General features: G+C 41.0%; 1 protein-coding gene across 1 annotated transcript in view; it reads left to right on the top strand.

Moving 5' to 3' along the window:
* The window catches only part of ST7L (suppression of tumorigenicity 7 like), a 67,807-nt gene that overhangs the window by 25,777 nt on the left and 20,202 nt on the right, over nucleotides 1-21,828 (top strand). The window contains exons 8-11 of the mRNA XM_066622792.1: nucleotides 457-554; nucleotides 8,179-8,293; nucleotides 10,238-10,310; nucleotides 11,237-11,339. Coding sequence (XP_066478889.1) covers nucleotides 457-554; nucleotides 8,179-8,293; nucleotides 10,238-10,310; nucleotides 11,237-11,339 — 389 coding nt within the window. The remainder of the gene's footprint in view (nucleotides 1-456; nucleotides 555-8,178; nucleotides 8,294-10,237; nucleotides 10,311-11,236; nucleotides 11,340-21,828) is intronic.

The raw sequence follows: 21,828 nt of genomic DNA, 5'->3' as shown, positions 1-21,828 counted from the left end.
GACTGAGAGAAAGTGACTGGCCCAAGGTCACTCAGGATGTTTCATGGCTGAGGGGGCATTTGAACCTGAATCTTCCAGGTCTAAGTCTACCTCCCAAACCACTACACCACACTGGCATGCACTGAATTGTGCTGTAAACTTCTTGCAACTTAGGCCTACTGTATGTTGTTCCCTGGTGCTGTGATTTGTGGGTGAGAACTTACACTGCACACACCTTCCCATAAGACAAGATCTGCAGGAGCATAGAAAAGGGGTTTTCTGTTGTGTACCTCTGCTTGTGTGATCTCTCCAAAGGGAGACAACAGAGCTGTACGCTGTATTTCTTTTGCAGTGGTATTTTTTTTAATAAACTTTTTAAAAAACCACACAGTTTAACCTGCTGTTAAGTGCCTGACTTAGAAAAGGTGTGAAATGTTATGCTTGACAAAAAGGGATGTAATCTTTTTCCCCCTTTAGGAAGAGACACCAATGTTTTGGTTTATGTGAAAAGACGACTTGCTATGTGTGCAAGGAAGCTTGGAAGAATTAAAGAAGCAGTAAAACTGATGAGAGATGTAAGTAATTTTTAAAACTCTGGTTATTTGAGCATGTTCTCTTTTTAGGCTGATCTTCACAGGTAGTACTTGATCAGATTGTAACTGAATTTTGGCAAAATCCTATGCATTTTGTTCAATAGGGCTTGCTCCCAGGAAAGTGTGGATAGGATTGGAACCTTTGAGACATATTGCTGTTCATTTCTGTGAGCAAGTTCTATTAGAATAAGTAAAGGCCCAATTCTCTTTCATAATCCTAGTTTTTTAGCACTGTCATCATTAAAATGTATTCCATTATAAATTGCCCAATAGATGAAAATTCATATCTGCATAAACTTGTGCATGAGTTATACAGTTGCCTCAAAGAAAAAAAGTATGCTTCCATTTGGTTTTTAGATGACACATGCCTATGCTGTGTCCAGAATCATCATTTTACAAGAGATGCTCCTTCTTGCATTAGAAACTAGAGAAAACAATCTATAGGTTTTACAAATAACATTCAAAATGTCAAGAATTATTGGCTTACATTTTACATTAAGGATACTATAATAAACCTGAAGGCTTTTTAGACATTAATCTGACCAAACATTGCAAGCATTTTGCTCTAACTACAGATTTTGGGGTACTACACTGAAATATATTTATGGTAAGTAAACATCAAATTAAGCATCTTATTTAATAATTGGATTTCATTTATTTGATTGCTTCTGAGCTAAGAATGTTTTTGAGACTGTGGAACTGTGTTGTTCATCTTGATCTAGCTTGTGCTGATAATTGAGCTTACAGCCCTCTAAATACGTTGTCAACCTACTGTGGTTTTTTGTAGGAAAAATTGGTTGGCTGGTGAGCTTTCTGTTCATTGAGTCAAATGATGTACTGGGGATTTTGAGAACTTCTTTTTTCCACTCTCAAGAATTGTACACGTAATTGGAGCAACTTATGAGACGTTAACCCAGATATAGCACTTTCCAACACTTTGTAATGCCACTGTAGATTAGAGAAGTGAAGAACACATGAACTGGGTTTAATCTCACTATGAGTCATACCACAAACACTTCACAGTGTTGTTGAGTCACAAACTGATTGGGGAGTGGCTTAAATCTACCTCTCCTTCTAAAAGTATGCATGGAGTTCTGAAAAAGCATCTGTGAGCTTAGTGTGGGAGAATACAGGGCAAAATTGCATATTCCACCTCCACTTTGTGACCGGAAACCCTAGGCAGATAGATACTTTATTAACGGTCATCCGACCAGCTAGTCACAAAACAACACAACAAAATACACAAAATTAAAGCCAACATCCCTTTACACATATATAAAATCATCAATTTGTGCTCTCAATTTTCTTTCTTATCAACTGTGCAGCATGGCAGAAACGGGCCACCCTGAGCGATATATCAGGATTTACATCAGATAGCAAAAAAGCAAGCTGCTCCTCCACCTGCATCCCCGTTACAGCTCCAAAGATCGGGGAAATAAATTTAGATCGCAAATCATCATACTTTGGACATTGCAGAATAATGTGAGCAGTTGTCTCCACCACATTATTATGGCAGGGGCACAGTCTCTCTGAATCAGGACGCCTTGCGTAACGTCCCAAAAGAACTGCTGATAGGAGTAAATTGCACCTGGCTTTAGTAAAAGCAATCCTGAATTTTGGAATAACGATGTTATAAAAATATCTGGCAGGAGAAAGCATAAGAGCTTGATCCCCAAGAAAAACTTAGTAGAAAGTCTGGCTCTCGCAGATCTCATTTCAAGATCCCCCAACCTCTGACGCAAAATTTCTTTTGCGTCACCCAGGCTCATCATCGTTAAAGACTCAAGGGTAAGATCGCAAACATTAAAGTAGTCTAGGCACCTCTTTTCCCAGGAGCCTATAAAGGGATCCAAAAAGATCAAATGAGTAAAATTACCCTGTCTCGAGAGAATCTTCAAGAAATAATGCAAGGCATTTAGCCACATCGACATCTCTATACTTGGGGTACCGGATTCCAGCCTAACCACAGTATTCGGCACACATCGGGGGACATACATCAGTTGACGCAAAAATTTGGTCTGGATCACCTCTAAAGACCTGGTGTTTAAATATGGGGCGATCTCAGAACCATAAAGCAATTGCGCCCTAGTTTTAGCATTATGCAGCCTTAGAGCCACAGGGAGAAATTTGGCGCCTTTGGATGAATAAAAACGATAAATGGCACCAGATGTTTTCTGTGCTGATTGACTGACATAATTTTTATGGGCCAAACGGCCACCTTGATAGTGAAAAATCACCCCCAGGTATTTTATTAATTTAACCTGCTCGATGGGTTTCCCATTTAGGAGCCATCGATGGGCCTTATAGCATCTGGCAAAAACCAACACCTTTGTTTTATCAGAATTAATAATCAGTTTCTCATGTGAGCTAACCAGGGCTAAATGGCGAAGGGCCCTCCTCATGCCGACCTGTGTTCTCGATAATATAAGTACATCGTCAGCATATGCCAGAACAGGGACGTGACAATCAGCAAGCTTTGGAGGATGTAAGGCCAGATTATCAAAGGAGGTAATCAGTGAATTTATATAAAAATTAAATAAAAGGGGGGCAAGAATACAGCCCTGTCTGACCCCTTTATTAACTAAAATTGGTTTCGTTAAATGACCACTAGATGAACACCTAATCCTTATGCCCGAGTTGCTATATAAGCTAACCATAAGCAACAATAATCGACGATCAAGAGATGAAGCTGCAAACTTATCCCATAGCCTTGATCTAGGGATTAGGTCAAAAGCAGCCTTAAAATCAACAAAGGCTGCAAAAAGTCTAGAGCCCCTAGTGGCCAGATGTTTCTCGACAAGGAATTGCAGCACCAAAGTCTGATCAAGGGGTGATCTTCCAGGGCAAAAGGCTGCCTGAATATCAGCTATAACAGGGGTCGGCAACCTTAAACATTCAAAGAGCCATTTGGACCTGTTTTCTGGAGAAAAGAAAACCTCGGGAGCCACAAAACCCTTTTGACATCTAAAATGAAGATAATACTGCATATATAGTTTTTTTTACCTTTATGCTATGTATAAAAAAACTATAGTGTGTTGCATTTTTGAAATGAATGAACTGCTACAGAGAAAACAATATGTAACATATTTTAATGTTCCAAGATCACCATAACCTTAAATTTAGAATTACATATAAAAAACGAAAGAGCTAAAATAAAATACATTTAAATTAAATACTAATTTATTTTCCCAGGGCCTGCCCTAGCCAATTTGGTGCTATAGGCAAGACTTGGGCTGGTGCCCTCCCTAGCAGAAAATCCTGACCAACAGTAAATAGTCTTCTTTGTGTCTTTTCCACAGTAATGTAAAAGAGGTACAATGAAATACAAAATCTAATGACTAGTATTTTTCAATACAATAAAGAGATTTATAGTTATTACTCCCCCTTGTATGTCCCAATTTATAATGCACTCCCCTCTTGTATATGCAACTTTTATAATGCGCTCCCCTCTTACAGGTCCCATTTTTATAATGTAGCCCCTTCTTGTAGCTCCCTTGTAGGTGCTGGGGCACCTTCCTTATGAGGAAAGGCTACGGCGTTTGGGCCTCTTCAGCCTAGAAAAGAGACGCCTGAGGGGGGACATGATTGAGACATACAAAATTATGCAGGGGATGGACAGAGTGGATAGGGAGATGCTCTTTACACTCTCACATAACACCAAAACCAGGGGACATCCTCTACCTGTCTACTCAGAAGTCAGCCCCAGTAGAGTGAATGGGGGCTTCCTCCCAGGGAAGTGTGGACAGGCTCCTCTGCCTGTCTACTCAGAAGTCAGCCCCAGTAGAGGGACCGGGGCTTCCTCCCAGGGAAGTGTGGACAGGAATGCAGCTCACCTCGCTCCTTCCTGCCCATTGCCTCAGCAGCGCTGCGTCTCCCGCGCTTCTCTGACCAGCCTCGCCTCTTCCGTTCAGCCTCCTGCCCGCTGCAGGGTGAAGGAAGGAAGAGCGCAGGGAAGAGGTGCCCGGCTGCCACCCCCCGCACCTGCTCGCAGTGGGGCGGGGAGAGCAGGTCCAGGAGAGCGCAGCTGCCCCTGCCTGCCTGCTGAGGAAGGAGCTGCTGTGCGGGGGGGGGGCTGCAGCTTTGCAGGGAGGAGCGGCGCCCCGCATTCACCAGCAGCCACCCGCAGCACATCGCTGGAGTGAGGCGCCCTCGGGGCTGGGCTGGCTGGGCGTAGGCCAAGGGGAAGGGCGCCCCACTTCCAGCCCCCACTGGGGAGCCGCATCAGAGGACTGAAAGAGCCGCATGCGGCTCTGAAAACACAGGTTGCCGACCCCAGAGCTATAATGTCTTGAGATTCCATCCAGGCTAATAGCTTATCTCTTAGATGTAAAGCATAGAGTTTGCTAATAACATTTAGCAGGCTAATAAGCCTGTAATTTGAGGGAATTTCATGACCTCCTTTCTTATAAATGGGAACTATAATTGCCCAACCCCAATTTGAAAGCTTATTAGCAGTTTCATCAATGTACGAAAATAAAGCAGCCAAAGTTGGAGCCCACCAATCCTGGTGTTCTTTAAGCAAATCACTCCTAATAAAATCTTCCCCTGGAGCTTTTCCACTTTTTACTCTCCTGATAAGAGAGACAACCTCCTCACTAGTTACAGGTTCCTAGGAAGGAAGATCTTCAGCTAATAATTTTGATCTTAAATCTGGACAGGGGGGTTCCTCCGATGCATAAATCCCCTGAAAGTGTTCCACCCATTCTGATGCTGTAATATGATTAGAGGCTCCCGAGGGAGACACTTTCAGTAATGGATTAATTGTATGCCAGAAAAGAGAAGTATTTTTCTGAATGGCCGCACTAATTAAGTCTTCCCAATTTTTCTTTATGAAGATTTCCTTCTTAAGTTTGATGGTTTCCTTAAATTGCTTTTTTAGATTTTTTAGATGCACATAATGAGCCTCCAATTGAGATTCTCTCGCCATAGTCAGAGCAGCAGTAACCTGCTTTTTCAGGATCCTACATTCAAAATCGTACCAATCATAAGATCTATGTCTCAGACTGATATTGTCGCGCGTGTAACTACTTAAAGAAGGTTTTAAGGCAGCAACAACATTATTATAATGTGATAAAGGGTCACCCTCCTTAGCTATAATCGCATCCCTAAAGCCCTTTACCCGCTCACAACTCAAAAGCCCCTGAATTTTAACGCTGACATGACTGGTCCATTTCACACATCTTGTCACAGGACCTGAATGATCAGTAGGGTGATGGATCTCTTTAGACTTAAACTGCCCAGCTGTTGAAAATTTGAGCGATAAAGGGAGGTGATCACTCTCTGATCTACTAAGTACCCTGAAATCCAGCAAATCTGGGAGCAATGACCTAGAAATAGCCACATAATCTAGAAGTGAGGGTTTAGCCCCCCTCCAAAAGGAGCACACAGTTGGGTGATCCTCAGGCCATGAGCCATTAAGAATTATTAGATCTTGCTTTATGCAGCATTGGGCCAAAAAAGCCCTGACGATTACACCTACAGTCATTTGATACCTGTTTGCACAATGGAGAAGGGTCAGGAAAAGCTCCAAATTTTGTAAAGAGTTCAAAATCATTTCTGCCCATTTTTGCATTAAAATCCCCCAAAATGACCACCTGAGCAGAAGGATGTGCCTCTTGAATCTCCCCAAGATGCTTCTCGAAATTGGACCATATTTGCCTTAAAGTGACTAAACCCACAAGTGGCGGGAAGTACACATTAACCAAAATTAGGGGACTTGGCTGTAAATTAAGTTTTACCACCAGAGTATAACAGTCAAAAGCAGGCAGGGATTCCACTGCAATAGACAAATTCGTAGAGATCAATGAGAGTAATCCCCCCTTAAGCCTACCCCTTCCCAAACCAGGAACCGCCAGAGTTAAAAAGGCTCTAAAGCCATCTACTTGGGGGGGAGAGGAGAGCCAGACTTCCTGAAAACATAAAACATCCCATTTCTTGACAAAATCCAAAAAATCAGACTGCCCAAATTTCCCCGCCCACCCCGCCACATTCCATGAAACAAGATGAAATACATTAGCTGCACTCGGGTCAAATACCCACTGAAGGGGCCTGACTATTTGCAAAAGGAGAGATAGTAAAACTTATATCAGCTGCCACAAAGGGATTCAGTACAGGGGACTCAGCCCCACATTTCTGTATGGAACCTCCTTGGAGACTCTTTGAATCCCAACTGGGCTTGAGCCTAACTTCACAGCTGGATACAAATTTGTAGTATTTGGAGAAGAATGAGTACACAGCGCTGGGCAATCCAAGATTGTCTGGTCTTTACCAGACGAAGATTCAACAGCCTCCATAATGGTCAGTTCACTAGAAAGATAACTTTGTTGTGAAACATCAGTTACTGTTATTCCAGGGGTTTGACATCCACTTTGTGCAGACAAGAGTGCCCAGCCATGGGCAACAGGAGCAGACTTTACTTCTTCCAAAGTACTCTTTCCAACCTGAGAAGGAAGCAGCAGAGAGGTTGAAGAAAGAGAAGGTGCCACTGACTGTTCTTTAAAGTCCATTAGACACTGTAGATCTGGATGAATGATCTTAGAAGCAGGTATTTGTTTCACAGCTATATCCATTTCCATCAAATCTTCTGGAGGGGTAGCCTGCTTCTGGAGTAGAGTAGAAACTGATGTGACTTGTATGTTTTCAAAGTCTTGCACCAGTTCCTTCAAAGCTGAGATCAAACGCTTCTGTTCTAACAGAGCTAGCTCTGAAAATGACTCTTTCAGCTGAAGTTCAAATGTGGGGTCCAAAAGTTGAGAGTCCATATGCTCAGAGGTTCTAGGCCTGGTAAGGGAAGCCTCTGCCCTAACTGTGTCGGGATGTCCAACTCCCCGAGATTGGGTAAAAGCAATAATGGGAGGTTCATAATACTTTCTTAGGTCGTATTCCAAAATGATATAAAAGAGAAGATAACTTAAAAAGCATTTGAGGTATTATATCCTGGCGAAAAGACAGCAGAATATTTTGCCAGTTGGGAGAAGAACTTAACCTAGTCACATTCAGCAGGTCCACTTCATGCAAATCGCAGCGTAAAAGACTGCTCAGAGAGGATTTTGCTCTGAATTTTGTATGCCACCTGCCGTAATTTAACTGGCTTTGAAAAATGGAGAGGGAGATCTTGCAAGGTTGCAAGTCTTCTTCTCCACTTTGTGACCAGAAACCCTAGGCACTGCTTCTATTCTGCAGGGAGACATCAAGGTGCAGTGCAGTGCAGAAGCTGTGGTGGGGAGCGTCAACACATTCTTTTTTCCCCTGCAGATCTCTCCCTTCTAACATTGCTTTGCAGGGGAGAAACGGTATAAAGTGGAAGTGAAATGTGTAGTTCCATCCAAGGTCTAGCTTGTGCTTTTGATTTAAAAAGACTAGCTCTTTAAATCAAAATGAAGACTCAGTATATTGATTACATCTGTAATTCTTGGTAAACTTACTTGGGAGGGCATTAAATCTTATTGATTATCTTATTCATGTGTTTTATTCCTTTAGTTACTCTTTTACAGCTTGATTTTATGTTTCGAATAATTTTATTCAAATATGCATAAGATCAGAGCCGTAAGACGATAACATCTGTAGCATACTGATTGGTTTTTCTTTTTCAACCCCCTTTTTATAGTTAATGAAAGAATTTCCTCTCTTAAGTGTATTGAATATCCATGAAAATCTCCTAGAGGCACTTCTGGAACTGCAGGCTTATGCTGATGTCCAAGCAGTTTTAGCAAAGTATGATGGTAAGAATGAATAAATGCCTCTGTGTGTTTAAAATGCAGAGATTGCTGCTAGCTACTAGCACCTATTTGACATTCATGAATATTTTGGGCCCTTGTACTGTTGTGAGGTCTTACATTGCCCATGATGTTGGGACATTAAAAGGCTGCTGGAAACTGAAAAATGGATAATTCCTGCTGCCGCTTCCTACTCCCATGTGATTTTTATCTTGCATTGGCCTTTATAAGATGATGCATTTATATTCCATACTGGCAGCTGATATAAATTATTTAAAATAACATCACGTTCTCTGCTATCATTCCTATATATCCCCCCTAAATTATTACTGCAACTTGTTGTTGCTTCTAGCTGCTTTGTAACTTGGGATGTACTCATAAACAGTTATGAAGGAATACCATGTGCTGTCAATAGTATTTATTGAATATTTGTATCCTACATTTCCCCTCCTGCAAAGGGGGTGTTTAAGGTGTCTCACAACATATTTATTTATAGATTTATACCCTGCCTTTTGATCAAAATAATCTCCAGAGGGCTTCCAAACCAATAAAACAATCCAGGAGCCCCTGAGTCCTCTAGCCAGTGTCTCCTCTCTTCTCCATTCCACAGGCAACTGGCAGCTGCAACTAAGTTCTTGGCAGGCAGGGAGGAGCAGGAGAGCTCCCTGTAGCAGCTCCATTCTTTGGGCAATGATGAGGGGTCAGTGATCCTCCTCTTGCCATGGTATTCATCTTGGGAGGCAGGGTGTATACCTCCCAGGGGCCCTTGGTCTTATGGTATGTTAACATAAGAAGAGCCCCACTGGGTTGTTGAGCTGCTACAGTCTTGGATGAGTTAGCATGTTAATTATTACTCTTCGTTGTATCATATTTTCCACATAGCATCTCTGTTCAAGCATATGCAATATTCAAAAGACTACAGTGCTTTTCAAGTTCAGCGTCAGAATTGCTTCTTAAATTTTATATGCAATGTGGACTGAAGCAATTCTAGCAATTTTTTTCTCAGTATCTTCTCTCCATTGTACCTTGGAACACAAAAGAAAGTGTGTAGTCTGAATTTGCAGGTCTGAGCTTTGGGACTTCCTCAGTTACTGCCCACACCTGGTTTTTTTTCCCTTGGAAGTCACAGAAGGTGAATTCTTCTCCATATTCCAAATAGCCTATGATGATCAAAAAATATGATATTGTTGATTAAATTGTGTTGTATGGTTGTTGTTGTGTGTGTTGTTGATTTCCACAGGCAAGGGATGGTGGTGATTCTACATTCTGTAAAAGAACTTTGGGACAATAGGGTTTTTAGCAGTGAGTGACTGTCATCTCTTCCCCCTCCCATTGGGTGTATTCTCAGATGCAACCTATGTACCTATAGGTTATAACCTATAACTGATGGTATTATACATACACCCATACACATACACCCATTACTGAGGGCCCTTGAGCCAATAGTGTCCCTTAGTGGGACTGTTTGTCATCCCCCCATCAGGTATCTTGCAGAGTGATGCAATGAAATATTTTGCTGGAACCCAGCATTGCAAGTCTCCCAGCTCCCTGGCTGCCAAAGGCTTCACCTGACTTTCTCTTGGATAGGCAGAACTGGTCATGCAGTTCTTTAGATCAGTAGTTTCGAAAGTGGTGGGTTGCAAACCACTAAGAGACTAGGACGTGGGCCATTCCCTCTTAAAAGAAGTGACCCAGTAATGGATGTCCCGATGTTGCTGTAGCAGTCGCGCAGCCATGGGACTCAGGGGTTTTTCCCCTTATCTGGATGGTCATCCTGGCCTTGAGGATGCTGATGGAAGCATCACCTTCCTGATGCTTGAAGTTGCTCTGTTCGAAAAGCATCTATTGTTTATAAATCATTTGAAATGTAAATTGCTCTACAATTTTGAAATGTGATTTTGAAATGTTTCTCACTTTAGGATCTAAAGACAACAATTTATTGTTCCATAGATATCAGCCTTCCAAAATCAGCAGCAATATGTTACACAGCAGCACTGTTAAAGGCCAGAGCTGTTTCCGACAGGTAAGTGAATATCTGAACTACAGATTCTTAGAGATTAAATCAGTCTGCTTGTTGTATCAATATAACACTGGGTTAAAAGTATCCTAATAGGGTTTTCATTAACTCTTGTACTGAAGAACTTGTTTTCACACATTTCAGGCAGTACCTTGGCAGGTAGGGGCAGCTATAGCATCTGCTGGTGATAAGCTTTATGTGCACCGCAAAGTGATCACCTGAATGATTCACTAAGAGCACAATCCTATGCATATCTACTTAGAAGTGTCCCATGATAGTTAATGGGGCTTGCTCCCAGGTAATTCTTGATAGAATTGCAACCTTAATCTCTGACCAGTCAAAGTGATCTATGAGAGATGTTATGCACACCTGACCATGTGCAGCTAGTGTGCAGTTAACCATTTCCCTGTCATGAGTCTTGAAACTCGCCATGTACATCCAGGCTGGTGCCAAGACAAATATGAATCAGATACCAACAAGGACTGCTGGTTGTGCTCATCTTGCTATGAGGAGCAGCTGAAATGCTGCTGAACCATGCAAGGCCATTTTGTTCTCCTCTTCCTTTGAACCTGTGATGAGACGCTCTTTAATTTGCAGCAGTCTATGCTTTCATTGCATTCAGCTGGACTGCTGAGGGGGTGTATTGTAGATGCAGATGAATTCCTACCTTGGTTCAAAGTTTGGCTTGGATATAGCTTTCCTTGATAGTTCATGTCACATTCGGGTACAAAGGGCCTTCTCACTCTTCTTGTTAAGACACAATGATTTGTGTGGCAACTTTGAAGAAGTGTTCATAGTTATGTGGTTGGATGGATTAAACTCTTGACTGGCCTGGCTAATATCAGCATTTTTTTCCTGTTCAGTTTAGGTTTGGAAATCTGGATGATTCTTCATCTTTTAATAACCTAACAAGTGTTTGGTTTTTTTTTTAGGTTTTCCCCAGAAACAGCCTCTAGAAGAGGGCTTAGCACAGCTGAGATTAGTGCTGTGGAAGCAATACATCGAGCTGTGGAATTCAACCCTCATGTTCCAAAGGTGAGGGCTTTCTTCTGAATGAAAGAAGTGAACCAAGGATGCTATCCTATACATGCCTTCCTGGGAGTAAGCCTGTTGAATACAATGGGACCTCCTCCTGAGTAGGCATGCATAAGATTGTGCTGTAAAACAATCACTTATTCCATAGTTTAAAATGGAACTACTGAACATTTGTATACATATGCCTTATTGATGGAGGTGTGATGGAGGATTTGGGGGTAGGGTGCATGGGTAATGACTGTGGCTGTATCTACTGACACTATACCACCTGTATCACCTACCAAGTACATTTTTAAAGCAATGATAATTATAATTTATAAAAATTTGCCCTTGGAATAGAAACACATAACATCGTTTGTGCATTCTTTTTCAAATAATAAATCTTTGAAAAAAATAAAATCGAAAAATTGCACCTCTACCTATTGAGGATGTAACTGCATGTTACAACCAGGAATATATATTTCGTTGCCAGCCCTGCACTTTAATTGTGAGACAAATGTTTTGTTTTGTTTTTTCTGGTGAAGCAGGCACTTGGAGGGGAGAATCTGTTAGAAGTTACTTTTTTCCCCAAATGGTAAGAAAAGGAGAAAGGAAGATTTTTCAGAGAGAGATAGGTAGGTTTGGGCACCCCCTCCCCAGCATCCTTCTTCTAAGAATGCTCCATTTTAACATGACCTCATGACCAAACTATGTGTTGCTATAAATGCATAGTTTGCCCTTACATAAGTGTATCTGAGTTTATTTTAAAATAGTAGCCGGGGATGGCAAGGGGTGGGGATGAGGATGACTGCTCTTTTTTTGATAAAATCCTTTCTGCCCTGGAGTGTTTGGTCTGGGAAGAAAACTCCTATTTGTGCCAATGATAGCTTTCTTGCTATAGCATCTTTGCCATAGCAGATAGTGGCTTCAGGGGGTGATTTTTTTTATTGCGACTGCAACACAGGGGCACACTTTCAGAGTGGAAATGAGCATATCATGATTTTCGATTTATAATAATACAGGTATTTTTTTTTATAATACAGGTATTTATATACCGCCTTTCTTGGTCTTTATTCAAGACTTTATTCAAGGCGGTTTACATAGGCAGGCTATTTAAATCCCCGTAGAGATTTTTACAATTGAAAGAAGGTTCTATCTTTTCAAGAACCACAACATTTCAGATGTTTCTTTCTGATCTGGTTTCACATTCTGGCCTCCATCCTCCCACGCTCAGAGCAGATGGAATAACTTGGCTTAGCGTGTCAGCTGCTTCAAGGTTGCACGGTGCCGGTGGCCTCGAACTGGCGACCTTGTGGATGTTATCTTCAGGCAAATGGAGGCTCTACCCTCTAGACCAGACCTCCTGCCTCCTTATGAGCTCTGGTTCTTTCTCTAAGAGTTCTTTGCCCATGGATTCCAGAAAATTAGTTGTTGGGAACAGAGAGATCTGCTTTGTTTGTTCTTAAAAATACATATGAATGGGTGCACATGTAGCCTATGGAGGTATCCCCATTTCTTTGACTTTGAGTATAGGGCTAAAAAGGTTGGGGTGGAGAAAAGTAAAGGGGTACAGGACATCTAACACTTATAGTAATTGCTCAACTCCTCAGGGAGACCCATCTACCACTATGAGAACCATGAGAACAGAACTACTAGCCAAGAAAAATGATCTTATCAGCATTATTTTTGACAGTTTTGTCTTTAGGCAGTGTGAGCTATAGCATATTTTAAATAGAATTTTGTTAAAAATAACATCTCTGGGGAAGAATTTGTGTTTTTTGCATGCTCTTATTAGTTTTTTTTTGGGGGGGAAGGGTATGATTCTTAATGGACCTGTTTCTGTTTAATAGGAAGTGAAAGCTTTTTCTAAATGGCTGAAATTTAGGATTTTGTCCAGTTGGAAACTAGATGTACCAGATAAGTCAGACAATAAGAAACAGATGGGTTCTCAGAAGGATATTTGAGTGAGTGTTTTAGTCCCATCCTTTTGTTTCAAGCTAGGGTTATTCCCAAATGAACCTGTATACCATTCTGCATACTGAGCTTCATCATCCTGCTCTTGGATGCAGTGCTTGCATGTGGAGGAATCCCCATAACAAAGTCTATTTCTCCTTTAGAGGACGTTTAATTTTAAAAAATGCCTCTAGATGCAGACTTTGAAAGGCTTTAAACCACTCCCCGTGGGAATTCCTTTAGTCTAATCCAGTGGTTCTCAAACTATTAGCACAGGGATGCACTTTTTGAATGAGAATCTGTCAAGACCCACCGGAAGTGATGCCAAGTGATGTCAAGTGATCACCGGAAGTGATGACCGGAAGTGGCATCATCAAGCAAGAAAATTTTTAACAATCCTAGGCTGCAATCCTACCCACACTTACCCAGGAGTAAGTCCTATTTACTGTCATTGATAGAAGCACATACGTAGTAGCATATTAAAAGTACAGATCTGTAACATTTTCCCAAATGCAGTCACATACCATGGTAGCATCAAGTCTAATGTATTAAAAATAAAATGTTGAAATGAATGAGGACCCACATGAAATTTTTTCACGACTCACCTAGTTGGAACTGACCCACAGTTTGAGAAACACTGGTATAATCCTACCTGCTCTAAGCTTGCTGGACTGCTTTTGGCTTTTTCAAAACAAAAATACCATAGAGGTGTAAGTGGCTTGACAAAAGAAGGGAGGTCAACTAATATGATTAATCAATAATTCTGTGCAATGTCTAATTTAATCTGAGTTACATGGGGTCTGCAGTGAGTACTAAACTTTTGGATCCAAGATGCAAACTCCTCAAAGCAGGACATACAGAATTAAACAAGTGCTTCACTGACTGGGGACCTAAATATCTCATTCCCTCTCATCATAGAAGGCATACCTGTACCCTGAATGTTACCAGTGGGTGAAATGGGCTATAGTCCAGGAGCTGTAAGCTGCAGTGTCTAGGCCAGAAAGTCAAACATCTGAAGTGATTTACTCAACTTGAGCTGCCTCTGTTACTTGAGGCAGATCCTGCTGTTGCTGCCACAAGCAGTCCAAACACTGAAGCTATCAGCATAGCAGCAGCTCTTTGAGACCCTCCAGAACATTAGAACTCCACTATCAATGTTCCTTCTAATTTTTGCAGGGACTGTGCAGGGCCTTAATGGACCTGCATGGGGGAAGCTCTGGAGTTCTCAGTGATTACATCATTGTCCTCAAATTCTAGAGTTCCATGATGGGAGCTGCTCAGGGCTCCAATTCGAGCTGGGCAGCTGCACATCTTAGAGGGAGCTCTTCTCACTACCTCTGACCTGTCCCACTGTCTAGGAAAACATTAAATTTCTGCCAAGGGAATCTCTCCTTCTTTCCTGTTAGAGTTTGAAAGACAGACATCATATTCTTCTTCCCAGTCTTGAAAGATGCATACAAATCCAGCCATGGGACAAACAGGCACTTTCTCCCCATTCCTCAAAAAGGGCATAACATTTAACTTCTCTATGCAGAGATGGTTAGACCATGCAGAGATGAAACCTCATGCCTCTTCCTTTTCCAATTTAGGGAGTGGAAACAGGAGTATCAGTGGGAGCAAGTAGGTAGACAGAAGTGGTCAACCAATATGCTGCCTGACCACTTCAAGCACCCTCATGGATGGGCTGGCCTGGGGCTGAGTATAGAAGGAGAAAAGACATCATCTTTTGTACGCTCACCCATCAATAGTTAAGACCTTGCTGGTAAGAAGTCATAAAATTGGTGCATATTTCATGCGGTGTGTAGGAGGTTTGATATTGCACAATCATGGAAACAAAAGACTTTTTTAACAAATAGATTTGCAAGCCTGCTTTGACAGGGCAGCGCCGTTGAACTTTCTCAGATACAGTTATTAGTGGCATTGTGTTGTCCAATCCTGCAGAAATGAGAGCATATTTTATTTTGTTGATTTGAGCAGCCTCTTGAAACATTTTTGGGAACTGTTATTCTGTCATTGTCAAAATATTTTATTACGAAAATTGTCAACTGCAAAGACATTTGAACATCTCTTTAATGCTAGAGGATTGTTTTGCCACATTGGCTACAGCTTTAAAACTCAGGCTATTCAAATTCTGGTTTTTAATGGAACTTGCTGTCCTAATTACTGAGCACTTTTAAGGTAGTGAGATGGAGGCTGTGAAGTCTTTAAACTTTTTTTTTCTAGTTTTATACATTATTTTACTTTATAAAATTCATGTTACAGAAACAAAGCCGAGTTGACAATATTCCATTCTATTAAAATGTGTTATATGAGAAACATCAGGAGTATGTGGCTTTTTTGCCAGCATCTAATTTTTTATTAGACTTCCAACTTTTCTGAAAAGCATTTGTTGTTTGTCTGCACTTTTTAACTCTTTCCAAAGCTGTTAATTTTGCCATTTTTGTAAAATAATGTGATTTCTCCTCTCACTTGCTCACTGTTGGAGCATCTCTTAATTTCCAAAGTTTAGCATAACAAATTCTTGGTGCTGGGAATGTGTAAAACAAAATCTTGTATTTAATCGTTAGGAACATTCCTTGTTGAAGATAATAGAACAACAGAGGATGTAACACCAACTTAATTTTTACTTATTCAGTGGCATCTATTAGCATAGTCACATATCCAATGTAAGTGAAAAAGCTACCCACATTTTTTTCTTCCATTACCAGCACTTGATGGTATATAAAGAATTTATCTTACGGACAGCCCAATCCTAACTAGGTGCAGCTAGGCCATCTGGCCAGTGCTGGATCCAGCGCTAGGTGGGAGCTGTCTGGAGGTCTCCTTGGGGTAAGGGAATAATTTTCCCCTTGTCCCAAATGTTGCCCCATCCAACCCTATGGGGCAACTCAGATCTCCACCAGCTATTTAGCTGGCTAAAGTCTGAACAGCTGCCTGGCCTAGGCAGGGATTTAGGATATGCCAAAGGAAGGCTTCACTGATCCTGCCCCCTCTCAAACCAGATCAGGAGTTTGGAGTGTTCCGCTTTCCCCGCCATGAAACACCCCCTCCCCACTACCTGCCCCTCACCCTACCTGCTTGTGCCAGTGGCTGTGGACTCCAAATGCAGCACTGGCAAGGTGGCACAGGCTGCTCAGCCAATGTTGCTTACTTGTGAGGTGTAGTGACATGCCTTATGGCTTGTTTGAAACACCTTCTGCCAGCACTGTGGGTGCTGTACCAGCCCAGTGCTGAGTTTGGATTGCAGTATTAATTTCTCTGGGGCTATTTACTACCAGCTTATCATTTTGAAGCATTGTTATTTAGTGTTTGAACATAAGGAGCAATCACTTCATTTTAACCAGCTATTGACCTTATATCAAAACATATAATTATCCTGACTCCAGAGCCAGAATGGTGTCATGATTCAGGAGTTGGATTTTAGACCTGAAAGATCTAGATTCAAATCTCCATTCAGCCATGGAACTTTGTGCAATTGTGGAGCTGGCCCTGGTGCTGCTCAGAGGCACAGGATTGCAAAATTCCGGGGGCCCCCACCCCAAAAATAGCACTTCAGTTTCCCACAAAAACCAGAAGTGACTTTTTTGGCATTTTGAAGGCCTTAGAAGACCTTGAAATTGGGCCCAAAAAGGGCCCGAACAAAGAAAAAAATGGTTGCAGGGGAGGGGCCATGGTGCACCCCCAACAAGGTCCTACCTGCGGCATTTGCCCCATCTGACCCCCCCCTCCCGGTATGCCAGTGGCTTCTTGGGTGACTTCTTGGGTGACTTGGCCTGTCATTGCTCCCAATCTCACCTACCTCACAAGATTATTGTGAGTACAAAAGGAAGGGAGGAACGGTGTACACCACACTGAGCTCCTTGGAGGAAGGACCGTATAAAAAATATGAAAAATAAAAATAAACTTTATTATTCTTCCTTTATTCTTCCTCACAAAGAGAAATTCAAAAGTATGCTATAAGTTTTTGATAGGGCATGTATCATGGCCTGTCTACAAAAACTGATTCAAACTCTGAGTGGTCCCTCAAAACAACAATTTCTTTTTTAGAATAAACAAATGGATCTTTCAAGATTTTTTTTAGATTTTTCTGGAGTCATAATCCATCCAAGCTCTGTTTTGTAGTTTTAGTTTTCTTAGAATATTACAATAAATGTTATTCTTTAAATTTGTATTCCATAATATAAACACATCAATGAAAAATTCCTGTCTGAGAATGGCACATGCATCTAAAAAAATTGAATCGGTTGAAATGAAATACCTGAATATATCTTCAGCCAGCTTTATTTACTGTCCATTCCTGTCTCTAATTATATTGAGTAACAGAATTTCCTGACCAAGGTCTATGCTGAATGGATTCACCAAATGAATGAGCCCCCCTTGGAAGTGCACAGCCAGGTATTTCAGGCCCTTTTTAATAGCATCCAGTTACTTACTGGTCTGGCTTCAGTAATGGAGTTGTTCAGAAACTGCCTCTAATTTCTTCAAGTGTAGAGGGAGAGAAGCTTGCCAAACTGCATGGGGGAAGCAGAGTGTGGCATAAACAGGAAGACTCAAACACAATTGTTTTAGCTTGTCTCTGTCTCTCTGCTGACCTCACTACCAATCTGAATTGTTCTTTCTAATATTTAAATTGTGCCCCTTTTATTCTTAAAAATGTACTATCAATAAAAGCACTTAAAGTATCATGCAAAAGGAAGATGCCATATTGTTTAATCATAGTTTAATTGTACAGAAGCATCTATGGCTGCTATAATGTCTGAGATCTGTGCACTAAAATGGCATTGGGGCTTACATTGTGTCATTTGACCAATCCTTGTGGGCGATTGAAGGGAAACCCTGAAGGCAGTTTTCAGCTGCACCTACCTTACTGCCACCATAAATTTTGAATCTGATCCAAGAAGAATTGAATGGTCTCAATTCAGTTGTGCTTTGGCATCCACTTGAGTTCCATTCCCCAAACCCCTGCAGATGCTGAAACCTGCTGATAATGAAATCCGTGGGTCAGGCACCCTGTAATCCTTTGAACGTGACCAGAACTGTGCTGTGGCCACCTTTTGAGGGCCGAGGAAGCCTCCCTGACCCTCAGAAGGCCTTATAAGGCCTCTGAAAGGTTGAACATAACTTATAGCATGTGTGGCTTCTCCAGCTGTCAGAAGCCCTTCCAGACCCAACCGAAGCACAGCTCCGGTCTGGTTTGGAGGGACCATGTCCAGATAAACCTGTGGGTTTGGAACCTGCAACATGGGTTTCAAATCTGCAGATAATCAGTCTGGACCTTTTTATCAGAACATGGTAGGTACATTGGCAGAAAAACTGTGGCAAGATAATGGTCAGTATTGAGTGAACAACTGATCTTTGCCACAAGACAATCATTCATCTAATATTGCATAGTTAGCTATTTCTATAAAACCAAGGATTGATTTTTGCCCTTGTTTTTTGTAGAGGAAATGTACATGCCTCTTATTCTGTTGTAAAGAGCAGACAGCTACTGGGCATGTTGATGTTTAGCATGTGTCTGTACTTTGAGTAAATCTCTAGAAAATCATTCTAACTACTAAGGAACTGGAGACTAAACTTAACTTTTCTTATAATTAAAAAAGTCATATTGTATAGACTGTTATCTGCCTTTTAAAAAAAAAACAACAGCTTGCTGCTGGCTTTTGTTTTGGTGTGACAATTTTATCTGCTTATATTTATATTGTGTTTCAACTGTTGGGATCTGCCATGGAAGTTTTTAAACTGAAGGACTGTCTAGAATGTTTTAGAAAAATATGCTAGTCACTTTGCCAGGTAATAAGGTAAATTAAAAGCATCCATGAAGACAGTTAAATGGGCTACCCTGAAGCATGAAGGTTTGTACGCTGACATCATTGTCTGACTTACCACCACCCTTAAACCCTCTGTTGGCGAGAGAGCCTTTAAAAGCTTTTATTTCCATGGCCTTTCTGCAGTTAGAATATGTAACAATTAAAGCCTTCCTCCTCCTTTAGTAAACTCCACATCACCCAATGGTAGAAGCCAGGATGCCAGACTTCCTCCCCCGTCCAATTTCCCTCTAAACAAATGCATATAATTGGAACCTCAACCAGCTCAACACATTCCTGATGCTGATGATATATGGCCCTTGCAGTCTTGATAGTGGAAGGATGGCTTATCCTTGGACCTAATCCTCCTCCCCCTCCTCCTGATAATCAGGGCATCCAAATGGTTCTTGCCTTGAAGGTCTGGATTTATCCATCCAGTCTTCTGTCTGCCTGTCCAATCTGATAGAATGTGCACCAAGAGAGCTAATTGCTGAGAGAATTTGCTCCTTGCCTGCATGACTGATCAAGAGCACAGCAAGTTCAATTCAAACAGTCTCAGACAGATTTTCCTTCAGTCTCTGCCTTTAGGGGGAGAAGATTATGCTGTATTATCATTACCTAAGAATTGGTGCCTTTTCAGTTGTTTCAAAACTCCTGTATCTTGAAGGAGTTTAATATGTTAGCCACTACTGCACAAACTTCATATGTCAAGAAAATTAGTGCCTTATGTTATCAATACTTCCATCTTCCTTTCTGGTCATGCTTTCTTTCAGATTGCATTATTTGTATGAAAGCACAATCTCCAACTGAGAAGGAGCTATGGAGGATGGTGTGCCAGCTGTGTTAGATTAAAAGGGAAAAAAAGTCCAGTTCTAGTGTACCCAGCTTTCAATTCATGGCTAACCTGACTGCTGATGCATTTTTGTGTGTCATGTAACTCTATTTCTGTTACCTCGGAAGAAGTTCCAGATATTGTGTTCAGTCCAATAAATAAATTTTGATTTGCAGTAACTCATGATGATTTTTTTTTTTTTTTTTTGGCTTGCAATACAAATTTCTTACAGTAGTTTTGATAGTTTAGTCAAAACTAAAGATTCAAAGTAGAGAGAGTAGAAACTGAAGAACTGCCTTCTTCATGCCTTAACAAGATCACTGGCAGAATGGAGGTAAGAGGAACCAGATCTTTGATTCAAAATCAATTCTTGACAAATCCTGTGTCTTGATGGAAATGAAATCCACCAAATTATTTTTGTAATTCATTTGAAGCATTGCAGAAAGGAATTGCAATTCTCTTTTCTTTCACTGCAGTTTTATTGACCTTGTTTGATCAGTGCAAATACCCAGAAGTGATACTTTAATACCTCATGATTCTCACGTTTTGGATATAGGAGCAACTATTAATGTAGACACCAAGGATTGGGAGACAGTTACAGCATTGTTTATACCTCTGGATTTCACAGTTAAAAAATCATTATGAATGTCACCTCACATTTACCTTCAGACAAGAAAAATGGCTAAAAACTTTAGAACCACTTCTTTTGTGTGCAACTTATTATGCTACATGTCTGTATGCCATAATATAGAAAGACAGGCAGACTTTAACCCCTTGAGTTAAAGAGTTCACAACTGATGCTTCTACCAGGTGAGACATTAATTTAGTCTAGGCTTGACCATTGTTGCTATCTCTCCTCTTTATGAAATTTAGCTCAATGCCAAACTAGTCATTGCACAGATCACAAGGAGTCATGTCAGAGGTTATTTGAAACCATTTTCCCACAATGGCCCTGTTTGAGTGATCCCTTAACTGTGATAAAAAAAATCAGTTAGAGGATTAAATTGGATTAGTAAGAATATTACCCTCCCACATTTAGCCCCAAGACGCTAAGAGAAGAACCTAGCCAGGCGGCAGTAAATGTGCTTTATTTGACCAGGGCACAACCTTGGCTACATTCCTTCAAGAATATGAATAGGGAAAAGGTAAGGCCCCTAAACTGGATTAGTAAATAATCTTATGATTTGTGGTATCTGCCTAAATAAATTGGCAAGTTGTCTGCATTCTTACACTTTTGGGGAGAGCAGATGGAATTGTTGGCTACAGCGATCAAAGATAGGATTAACATTGGCCTTTATTGTGTGGGACAGGCTAACTCATAAGCAAATTCTAGAGTCATTCATTTTAATATTTATAAATTTTCCTTTTTAATCATTCAGTATTAATGCATGCATATAAAGCAGATTATACACAAAGTGCAAATAGAAAATGTTGCTTCTATAGCCTCTGAAAATATCTTAAAATTGCATATGTAATCGCTGTTATGCACTCTTCCATAGATTATTCAGCCATGTGTGAGAGAGAGAACATGAAAGCTTCAGCATGCTTCCTGTTAACTTTCATTGAGTCATCCTCTATAGCATGCAGGTTTCCTGCCTGCATCTCCTTGCTATAAGCTTTATACTTATAGCGTCTAGGTAAAGCAAGATACACAATCCTTTGCACAAGTATAAACAGCATAAACAAAGGTAGTGGGTATGGGGGGGTGGATGGGAAATGGGATGGAGGTACGGTTCCCCTGTATCAGTGGTTTCCTGTATTTGCGAGGGGGCCAGGAACTCATCCTTTGTGAATGGGGGGGGGGTGCCTGTATTTGCTACTAGACAGTGTCTCTGAATAACAGGTGCAAAGAGTCTGCGCAGTTGGATGGGTCATAAAGATAGTTTGATATGTATATTATGTTTCTAATTATTTGCTGGAA

Source organism: Tiliqua scincoides, chromosome 4 (assembly GCF_035046505.1).
Source record: "Tiliqua scincoides isolate rTilSci1 chromosome 4, rTilSci1.hap2, whole genome shotgun sequence".
NCBI lineage: Eukaryota > Metazoa > Chordata > Lepidosauria > Squamata > Scincidae > Tiliqua > Tiliqua scincoides.
The sequence above is the reverse complement of the archived record's forward strand: the minus strand, read 5'-3'. Positions and strand labels throughout refer to the sequence as shown.